Source organism: Bactrocera neohumeralis, chromosome 5, assembly GCF_024586455.1.
Source record: "Bactrocera neohumeralis isolate Rockhampton chromosome 5, APGP_CSIRO_Bneo_wtdbg2-racon-allhic-juicebox.fasta_v2, whole genome shotgun sequence".
NCBI lineage: Eukaryota > Metazoa > Arthropoda > Insecta > Diptera > Tephritidae > Bactrocera > Bactrocera neohumeralis.
The window spans coordinates 4969133-4980720 of record NC_065922.1 but is presented as its reverse complement, the minus strand read 5'-3'; the positions used below and the strand labels follow the sequence as shown (position 1 = coordinate 4980720).

Sequence of the window (11588 nt, the reverse complement as noted above, 5' to 3'; positions counted from 1 at the left end):
ACGGAAAACCTATAAAGTGTCATAACTAAGCCATAAATAAAGATATTAAAGTGAAATTTGGCACAAAGGATTGCACTAGGGAGGAGCATATTTGGACGTAATTTTTTTGGAAAAGTGGGCGTGGCCCCGCCCCCTACTAAGTTTTTTGTACATATCTCGGAAACTACTATAGCTATGTCAACCAAACTCTATAGAGTCGTTTCCTTCAGGCATTTCCATATACAGTTCAAAAATGGAATAAATCGGATAATAACCACGCCCACCTCCCATACAAAGGTTATGTTGAAAATTACTAAAAGTGCGTTAACCGACTAACAACAGGAACTCAGGAACTTCTAATCTAATTAATTTTACAACAAAATAAAAAAATATGTAAATGACGGATAATGAAATCTCGATTATCACTTTATCATGCGAGAGTATAAAATGTTCGGTGACACCCGAACTTAGCCCTTCCTTACTTGTTTTAAGTATTTTTATAATCATGGCGCTAATAAATTCTTCAGCGCCGATATCTTGCATCAATCCCCCATTCTTTAGCGGCTGGGCAGTCGTCCACCGACTAGTGATTTCTTAGTTTTATTTCTTCTTATCGTAGTATATTGGATAAATGGGATTTCAGTTTCTTACGCACTGACGTCATCACAACATAAACGTCTAACATACAAATGTTCGCCTCGGATCAAGCTCAGCGCTCCCTTACTTGTTTCTTATTATTCTCCTGCAAATACATATCTGGCAGTGGAGTGTATTTATGGTTTTGTATATACATATGTATGTAAGTCGGTGGAGCGATATGGTTTATTTGTTACTGATTGTTTTCAAACTGTGTCCGAGTTATTTCAAAAATTCATTCTGTTAATCGTCGTTAATTGATTTAGACGCGTAACTCCCCAAAATGGCTAAAAAATAACATTTTAACGCCAACTCGGTGCGCGCGTTTACACTTGGCGTGAACGTCGCGATCTGTGTCAGTAAAAACACAAGTGGATAAATAAAGAGTGCAATGCATAATTGATAAAAGTGTTGAGTAAGGAAGATTACTTGACCACAGAAAACTAATTTTAAGGAAAAGTAAAAACCACTCTGGAACAAAATGATGGAGCAAAAAGGTATATTGAAAATCATCATGTCAAAAATTATATGTTTTGTAGTAACCGGGAATTGTAATTAAAATTCTCCGGGAAAATGATATTTCAAAAAAATGTATCCTGCTAAGTTGGTAGGACTATCCTTAATTAATATGCCTAATATGAGCGCGATCTGTCAACCAGTTTGTTTACAGCAGCTGCTTAAGTCGGTACACCTCAGTAGTGCGTCCCGTTTTATATTGAATAAAAATATGGAACAAAGAAATTATTTCAAATTTTGTTTTTCTAACCAAATTTTGTGTGCGGAATCGTTGCGAACGTTGGAAAAGACCTACGAGTGGTACAAAGCCTTCGATTTGAAAAATTTGACTTCGAAGACGTTCGAGGGATTGTTAAAGACATCCGTCGCTCTGGACGGCCCTCGACCTCTTAAACTGATGAAAATATTAAAAAAGTAAATGATAAGGTGCTTGAAAATCATCAGGCAAGTATTGAAAGGATGGCAATAGAGATCGACATCTCTCGCGAGTTCGTTCGAATGATTTTGGTGTATATTTTTGGTATGAAACGCGTTCTTGTTCGACTCGTCCCGGTAAAACTGAATTTTTTTCAAAAAGATTATCGTAAGCATCTGTCTTGCGTGCGTGCGAATTTAGATCTCATATTCATGGAGAGCATTTTAACTGCCGATAAGACAAGAGTTTATGAGTTTGATATACAAACAAGACAACAATCATCGGAATGGATGAAAAAAAACGAGCTGAAACCAAAAACAAAACACGCCAAAAACGCTCAAAAATCAAAGTGAATTTGTTCCGGAAGGACAGACTGCCAATAATAAGTTTTTCGAGGACTGGAAAAATCATTGACATAATTGTTTTACATGTGGTGGGGACTACTTTGAAGGCGACAAAATAAATATCGATGAATAATTAAATATTTTGCGATTTGTTTACAATTCCCGGGTACTTTTTTGTCATAAAAGCGCTAAGCTTATATATTCTTTGTTTTAAAAATTTCAACTTTGTTTTTATAGAATAACAAATTTCGTAATTTGGAAAGAAGCTAAAATTAATTTTCTGTTGAATCCGTTTAACTGAAAATATTTGTAGGTTTCTTTTTACTAAGAATTTCCTCCTTTATTTTGGATTACCACTTATCTTTTGTAAGCGAGTTGGGAAAGGGTGTTCATATTATTTACAAGTTGAAAGTACTTTAAAACAACGATTAGTCTCATCATATCATTCGCTTTGTTTTTTGTTAGGCTTTAGAGTGTTGTCAATGAGAGTATTTAAAAATTCCATTGCGTTTATGTTCTAAGTTTTGAAAACTATTTTAAGATCCTTATTTGGTAAACAATCTTCTTAGCCTTCAAAAATATTTGTTTGATATTTAAGATATAGTTCAGAACCTTAGCGAGTATTCTTTCGCCGATAGCTTAAAATAAAACGACTTCTTAATCGATGAAAGCAATTTAAGTGAATACATAATTATATAAAGACTGGGAAACAGGTCAAGAAACTAGTTTCGAATGATATTTCCAGTTAAGCCGCCTGTAAAATCTATACAAAATATATCATATTCCCATCGCGCTTCACTTACATTGCATAGTGCTTATCCTCCTGGAATGATTATCCATTTAATACGCTACTTCAGGCATGGCTGTGCGATGTCGTTTCTCTGACGGAACTGAAAAAATTACAATTATCATAATAACTTCACATGGCATAAATCTAATTCTAAAAAACGTTATTACTCTGCCTAACAACAACATTAAGCGGATCCAAAAATATAGATCCGAATTAATTTTGGCATGCAGACATTTTCTAAATTTGTTGTTGGACGAAAACATATATACATATATGCTTGAAAATATGTGGCTTCAGCAACATATAACTTTTTAAAAACAAAACAATTCATTTTAGTACAAATATCTTCTTCTTCTTCGATTATCAAATCTCACTAAAATACTACAAAAGTTTTCCACTAGGTACAATATTATACATATAGCAAAATTGTGAGCAACATTATACTTATTCTTTAATCTAATCTTCGTATTTGTGTATATTTGCAGATAATAAGCCTAATTATGGCGTTGCCCAAGGCACAGAACCTGAAAGAACTGGAAATGGAAAATCGGCGGCCGATGAAATTCATGTGCTTACGACAACTGTCGATAAATCACTGGAGAATTCGATTGAATCTAATATTGGCCGAGGTGATAAGAATAGGGATGGTGCGGAGCATGACGGTAGCATCGAACCTGTTTCCAATGTTTCTGAAGCAGAGGGACAAGTGAAGGTGAATTTCATGTTACTAACATGAGCGGCGAATAGAAAGTTTAAGTTCAAGAAAGGGACTTGAAAGCTTCTGAATTTACCACATACCTTGTTTTAATTTCCTTTAGCTGAAATGGTCTTTACGACGATCTAATCCAAGCAGCGACATTTATCTCTATAATATGATTATTAGCTTCATAGTAATCAGTACCCAACGAAATACTCCTTAGCATCCCGTTGATTTGACTCATGTTTTAAGTTGCTTATTTTCTATCGACTTCAGGTCTTTTAGATTGAGCACCCAGAAAATTAGTTTGTCTCAATCGTCGCAAAGTTGGTATGGAGAACTTGATGTCTTTCGTTGTAGTAAATTTCTTAGCCTGATATTGAAAAATTTGACATCGAAGGAGCCTCTCCTGAGACTGAGCAGATAGTCAATATATGTATACTCTAATGAGGCCAGAAATTCAAAAGTTCAATGGATTGTGAATTTCAACTTTTTATTTGTTTGTTTCATCATTTGTTTTCGTGTAAATTGAAAGTGGAAACTAAATAAAGGAAAACTTAATTATTAATTAATATGGGTAAATTCTACAAAAATACCCCTTTTTATTTTCAGAAACTACCTTTTCCGAAATCAATATTCTTTATCATCAGCTATGAGTTTTGCAGAGGTTTTCACTACTATGGCATGCGAAGTAAGTGTCGAACTTCTTTTTCTTATTTTCTTATTGAACTACCCTTAATTTTTTCCATCCACGTGCAGCCATTCTGGTGTTGTACCTGAGTCGGCAGCTTGATTATGATGATGACACCACTACAGTTATATTCCATGTCTACGCTATGCTTGGATACTTCCTGTGCGTATTTGGTGCTATTATCTCAGATAGTTGGCTTGGAAAATTCAAAACGATCTTATATCTCTCGTTCGTTTATGTTGCTGGCTCAGCGTTGGTTACACTTGGTGCGGTGCCACCGTTGAATTTGCCTGCTACGACATTTACCATGGTCGGCTTGGGATTAATGTCTTTGGGTTCGGGTCTTGTAAAACCATCCATCTCCGCTTTTGGTGGTGATCAGTTTAAATTACCCGAGCAAGTGAAGCAAATGACCACCTTTTTCTCAATGTACTACTTTGTGGTCAATGCTGGTTCATTGATTTCGATTACAGCAACACCAATATTACGCGATGATGTGCACTGTTTCGGCGAAAAGGACTGTTATTCACTGGCTTTTGGCTTACCAGCTTTGTTCGTAGTTGTCTCCATAGGTGAGTGTTTATTTGACAATTACAATTATTTCAACTAAAATATGAGTTATAGTTGTCTTTGCGTTGGGTCGTCCACTTTACAAGAACAAACCGCCGGCAGGAAATATGGTCGTGTTAGTCAGCAAAACCATTGGTGTAAGTTCACTCTAATTATCTAATGAAGTTAGGGAAATATTATTTTGATATACTTACATTCTTTAGAACGCAATTGCTACCAAATGGCGTGAGAAGAAGACCAATCCTCGCGAACACTGGTTGGACTATGCCGATAAGAAATATGATCATCAATTGATCGAAGATGTCAAAGTGTTGATGCGTGTGCTTGTACTCTATTTGCCCTTACCCGTTTTTTGGGCGCTCTTCGACCAGCAGGGTTCACGTTGGACTATTCAGGCAACGCGTATGGATGGCGACATGGGCTCGTGGAATATCAAACCAGATCAAATGCAACTGATAAATCCTTTACTAATTCTGGTTTTCATTCCTCTTTACGAACTCGCCTTCTATCCTCTGCTTGCTTTCGTCGGCATTCGTCGTCCATTGCAAAAGTTAACATTGGGTGGAATTTTTGCGGGCATAGCTTTCGTTGTTTCCGGTCTTGTGGAGCTAAGCCTGGAGGTGAGCTATTTCTATTTTCTTGTGTTGTATGTGTAAATACTTTATCTCAATGAAATATATTTCTATAGGACACCTATCCAATTCTGCCAACAGCTGGAAATGCGCAACTTCGTGTCTACAATGGCGAAAATTGTGACTATGCCATCACCTCTAATTTGACCGGTTTAAACTTCGACATTGCTTCGCTCGATATGTTTGTGAACCGCAGCATCAATATTGACTCAACGAATCATCTGTATGTCGAATTTGAGTTCACCGAGAAAGCCGGTCTAAACTGCTTTGAATTTCCAAAGCAGACCTTTGTTTTCGATACAACAACAGCACATTATTTGTTTTTGAATTCGAAAAACAACACACATCCGTTAATATGGGGGCAAGACACGATAAGCAAACCCAGTCGCGGTTATCCGTTTGTACGTACTTTGGCGAACGTTCAGGCAGGTCGGCAAATTGAGTGGAGGAATAAGAAAGGCTCCATCGAGCACACAGAACCCGCCTATTTGCGGAACGAAACCGAGCTAAAGTCTGGCGATTATGATGTTTTGGTCGATAACACGCTAGCTGCCACGGAGTATCTCAGTGTTGGTGGCAGATACACAATCATAATAAATGAAGAAACGACTGGTGTTTATAAAAGTAATGTCGTTATTGTAACGGAACCAAATTCGATGTCAATTTTCTGGTTAATTCCGCAATACGTAATTATGACACTCGCCGAGGTTATGTTCTCCGTAACTGGCCTAGAGTTTTCATACGCGCAAGCCCCAGTGTCGATGAAGTCGGTACTGCAAGCCTGTTGGCTACTTACAGTTGCATTCGGTAATGTGATCGTCGTGATTATTGCCGAATTGAAACTTTTCGATTCACAAGCCGACGAGTTCTTCCTCTTCGCTGGTATTATGTTTGTCGATATGATCATCTTTATGTTCGTTGCCTACCGGTACAAGCCAAATAATCCGACCGCTCAAAGCGAAGCAGAGCCATTGACGCCGGCGGAAACTAACGAGAAGGTTGGCATTGACAATGTGGCCAAAACGATCGACGAGTAGGCTGAATTTTTTTATGTTTTTTCGTACAAGTAAATATGTAATTTAATGTTAATTAATAGGAGTATTAGTTTTAGACCTGGTGAGTTTATAATTCACGGCATAGGAAGTAAATATTTCATAATAGTAATCGTAAACAATAATAACAGCGCAAATAAAAATAAGTTGGAAATTCCATTTACCTAGAAACTTTGTATTTGTTTTTAATAGGACTAAGAGAAGTGTGATCGACCAAATTATGAAGACCTTCGACTTAAAGAGGTTTGAACTATGAAGAACTTCGACTTATATAGATTCGAGGTATAGAAGTTCAACTATATTTCTCTAACAATCCCTCCAAATACAAACCTGCAAAAGCAGCCTCGCTTTTCGTGTGTTTCGGTGAAATAGTCGATGTTTGCTTTGATTCGGTTTAGCAAACGACCAACATTCACTCAAGACCATGTATCAAAACGCTCATGAGCAATTTTCATTGCCTTTTCAGCGATGACAACAGTAAAAAGACACGTTAGGAAGTGTGCTGGTGCGTTCCATGTGAAAAAGTACATTCAAATGAGAAGTGATTACAGCGCTGCTGCGATTGTTTAAAGGCGAGAAGTGCTCTTCTTTTCGTTGGAGGTGCCGAACAGGAATCAGAAGTTCTGTCAGCGCGGTGACGATCTCGTTAACAGTTTGTACTTATACGCAATTGGGTTTTCATATTTTAATCTAATCACAAGGTTTTCTCACTGTTTTCAACGGAGTTTAAGCTTATCACAGATTAATAGCGGCAAGTCTCTGAACTTTGCTCGCGTCTTTTAAATATATTCAATTGCGCACGTGTTCGTATGTTTGCATGTATGTATTTAAATTGGCAATTAAATTAACAAGTTACTGATAATTTTGCTAAAGTATCATAAAAATATTAGACGCGTCGTAGGCACGGGCGGTGCGAATCGATTCCTGATTGTGACTCACGATTTTACGACTTGGAATATTTAGTGAATTATTACAGCATGTGACTAATTGTGGAAACAATAAAAATCTAAAGTGTTTGAGACTGCTTTGTTTCATATATTAAAGATATTGTTTTAATTTATGACACCTTATCGATTATCCATACTAATATAATATTATGTTTAGTATAAATAAAGGGTGATCCATTTCGAGGTTTCGTACTTTTTTAAAGAAAAAATATAGAAATTTCAAATTTAATGGAGAATGTTTATTATCACTCGAAAGAACATTTATTGGCATTTATTTTTTGAAGATTATTTCATTCAAATGTTGGCCGCGGCTACGTCTCAGACGGTTCATCCCTTGAGTCGAATTTCAATGACTCGTTTGAGCATTTCGACTGGTTACTGGCGAATTACACGCGTGATGTTTTGTTCTAAGGCCTGAATTGAAGCGGGATTGTCTGCATAGGCTTTAGAGTTTACATATTCCAACAGGAAAATCATCGATATCACACGATATTGGTGGCCAATCAACATGGACAAAACATGAAATTATCTGCTCACCGAAGTGTTCTCTCAATAAATCTATTGATGAATGCGATGTGTGGGAAGTGGCGTCGTCTTATTGAAACCAAATGTCGCAGAGATCAGGAGCTTCAATTTCAGGCATCAAATAGTAAGTTTATGGCACGATAACGGTCACCAATGACGACTACATTCTCACCAGCATCATTTTTGACGAAATATCAGCAGATGGTTCCACCGGCACACATCCAAGTACATCCAACCTTATTTTTTTGGATGAAATCGCAGCTTTTGAATCTCTTCAGGTTGATCTTCGTCTCAAATGCAACAATTTTGCTTGTTTACACACCCATTAAGCCAGAAATGGGTTTCATCGCTAAAAGAAATTTGGCTCGAAAACGTCGGATCTTCTTGGAACTTTTCAAGAGCCCATAAAGCGAAGACGTGTCGCTTATGAAGGTCGAGCGGCTTCAGTTCTTGCACTAGCTGTATTTTGTACGATTTCAGTTTAAGATCTCGACGCAAAATACGCCAAGTGGTTCCATATGTCAGTCCGAGTTGCTGCGAACGGCGCCGAATCGACTCTCCATGTTCTTCGTGTACAGTAAAGCTGCTATATTGTTCAGGGGTAAGTCTTTCCATGATGAGATGACAAACAATATTGAACAAAAATAACATCACAGCTTGACGAGTTACGCGTGATCTGTCAAAAGCACTCTAATGAAAAAAGTACCTCTACTTGGATTACCCCTTAGACAGGCTTCTAAATGTATTAACTCAAAACTAGTCAATGATATTTAAGATCTAAACTGCAGTGCTTTCAAAACTTTTGCTGAAAGTAATAAAAAAGACAAATGAATGAACTCTTTAAAGCACCTTTAGTAGTGGTGACAAAATTAAAATGAATATATGTACATACATCAAGTTACAAGTTCTGGTTGAATGGGTATACACATTTTGAAATAGAGTTGCCCTTATATTTTGGTGCATTTCAGAAGTTTTCGGTTGGTATATATTTTTAGAAGACTTCGAAGCAATTGAATCCGAACTCAATTATTTGAAAAATATTAATATTGCACTATAAATTTCACATTTTTCAATTGTTGAGAATCTGAGCGAAATCTGTGAGAGAAGTTTAAAATGACTAAAACTGCGACTATACCTTTTCTAATCAGCAAAACATTCAGTGATTATCTACAAATGAACAGAAGTAATCACATACAAATAACCATATGAAAGTGTATGTGTATATTTGTAGAACTGCATTTCCAGAATTTCGAATTTACGTTCATAACGGTATTCGTCTAAAATAATTATTTCAATATTTCTAAGCAGCGCATTGTTGTCGTCTTATCTGCTAGGAAAGTGCATTTTTATATAAAACTGTAAATATGTATATGTGTATGTATATGTGATACATGGGACATCGAGAAGTCTAGATTAATTAATTTCTAGACACGATCAATGACACTGTCAATTAGCATTGAGTGATAAGTGAAATTGATTGCTTGCATGTAAAGAAATAATTAGAGAAACACAAAATTGTAATCGCCCTTAACGGTAGTTTTCAATATATTTGCGCATTTTAATACTCACCAATTGGTGGAGCTCCTTAAAGCAGAAGAATATGCTTTGGCTGCTCAGGTCTTCAGCTTCGCTTACGCTGCAGTGAACACGCCGGGACCTGCATAAATAACAGAATACACATGACGAATAACAGATCTTTCCTCTAGCTACTGGAGCTCACCATAACTACGCTTGAAAGTGCGCCCGGTTCTCTGTATGCCGCTCGATGTGCCGGAACGCTCGCCACGTACACAGCCACAGTCATTCACGTGACACAATTTGCTTAGTAAACAAGTGCCTGAGGATGTTAGAAATTCTAATAACAGAAAATTCTAATACATATTCGCACATGTTCATAACTTCGTAGGATTTTTCACTTCGTCTGGACATCGAATTATTCGTTTGTACACGTTTGTGTTCAAAACTTTCATTTCTGATTTTCAATTTTCACTCAAAATAAGGGAAAAATGACAAATTTTTGAAACAAACACTCTAGTTGTTAGGTTCCAACGAAATCTTTTTCTCTTCTTCCAGCAAACACAGACAGTTATTTTTTGTTGTTTTACCTTACCTGTAATTTGTTTCGGTTTTTTGGAATAGAAATCTTGAAAATCCATATTTTTCGTTGTAAACAAATACATAAATATGACAAATGCGCCATTGTGATTTGCAAGACACCGTAAAATCCGTTACTTGAACTGAAAGTATGAAATGTTCACATAATCAGGTTAGATAATCGAATTAATGAAATTTGGAGAATAATTAGCGGGAGGAAATGCACGAGTTGCTTTTAATATGAATTCGAATTGCACTCGCTCATATGTCTGTTTGTACTTGTATGTATAGAGGGAGAAGAAAAACGTGCGTCAACGTGCCTTCAGTTCAACAAACTACTGGAGCCGAGACAACAAAACTACAACAAATAAACAAAGCTTTTATACAACTGTTTGTTGTATTCTTGCGACTAAGAATTGCAATCGCTCTTATGTCAGTATGTATGTATAGAGCGGGAAGCATAAGAGCATATATGTATGTGTACGTGTGCGTATGTACTGATTATTATTGAACTCGGATTATTTTCTATGCAAATTTTTATTTATAAAAGCACATCGCTGACGAATTTCTCCATTTACGCTACAACTTTAAGGGAGGCAGAACACTCCAACGCTGATGTTGGCATCTGTATAATTGATATAAATTTATTGAAATAGAGCCCATGACCTTGCCAAATTTCGTGAAGATATCTCGTCAAATGAAACATTGTTCATTTTGTATGGCAGCTATATCCTATAGTGGTCCGATATGCGCAGATCCTTGAGGGGAAAAGAATGTGTGCAAAATTTCAGATCGATATCTTTAAAACTGAGGGTCTGATTCACGTATATACAAACCGACAAGCAGACAAACAGATATGGTTAAATTGATTCAGCGCGTCACTCTGATCAGTTTTCCGGCGCTTCCTTCAGGTGTGACAAACTTCGTGGCATAGTTAATACAACTCCGGGTAAAAATATGTAATTTTCGCAGCTTCAAGCTTTCTTCTTCTTCTTCTTCTTAATTAGCGTAGACACCGCTTACGCGATTATAGCCGAGTTAACAACAGCGCGCCAGTCGTTTCTTCTTTTCGCTACGTGGCGCCAATTGGATATTCCAAGCGAAGCCAGGTCCTTCTCCACTTGGTCCTTCCAACAGAGTGGAGGTCTTCCTCTTCCTCTGCTTCCCCCGGCGGGTACTGCGTCGAATACTTTCAGAGCTGGAGTGTTTTCATCCATCCGGACAACATGACCTAGCCAGCGTAGCCGCTGTCTTTTAATTCGCTGAACTATGTCAATGTCGTCATATATCTCGTACAGCTCATCGTTCCATCGAATGCGATATTCGCCGTGGCCAATGCGCAAAGGACCATAAATCTTTCGCAGAATTTTTCTCTCGAAAACTCGTAACGTCGACTCATCGGTTGCTGCCATCGCCCAAGCCTCTGCACCATATAGCAGGGCGGGAATTATGAGCGACTTATAGAGTTTGGCTTTTGTTCGTCGAGAGAGGACTTTACTTTTCAATTGCCTACTCAGTCCAAAGTAGCACCTGTTGGCAAGAGCAATCCTGCGTTGGATTTCCAGGCTGACATTGTTGGTGGTGTTTACGCTGGTTCCAAGATAGACGAAATTATCTACGACTTCAAAGTTATGACTGTCAACAGTGACGTGAGAGCCAAGTCGCGAGTGCGACGACTGTTTGTTTGATGACAGGAGATA

At 37.4% G+C, this 11588-nt stretch overlaps 1 protein-coding gene across 1 annotated transcript; it reads left to right on the top strand.

The window, feature by feature from the left end:
• The first annotated feature begins 1081 nt into the window (after positions 1-1081).
• LOC126760380 (peptide transporter family 1-like) lies at positions 1082-6470 on the top strand. The gene is made up of 7 exons (XM_050475971.1): positions 1082-1112; positions 3166-3392; positions 3990-4068; positions 4137-4640; positions 4693-4775; positions 4842-5258; positions 5327-6470. The coding sequence occupies exons 1-7, from the start codon at positions 1097-1099 to the stop codon at positions 6305-6307; spliced, it is 2307 nt and encodes a 768-aa protein (XP_050331928.1). The 5' UTR covers positions 1082-1096; the 3' UTR covers positions 6308-6470.
• Positions 6471-11588: the final 5118 nt, after the last annotated feature.

What these genes read in the sequence shown, in the direction of transcription:
- LOC126760380 (XM_050475971.1), top strand. An exon ending in GTTCGTAGTTGTCTCCATAG is followed by an intron (nt 4,641 to 4,692) that starts GTGAGTGTTTAT and finishes TATGAGTTATAG; the next exon opens with TTGTCTTTGCGTTGGGTCGT. An exon ending in TAGTCAGCAAAACCATTGGT is followed by an intron (nt 4,776 to 4,841) that starts GTAAGTTCACTC and finishes TACATTCTTTAG; the next exon opens with AACGCAATTGCTACCAAATG.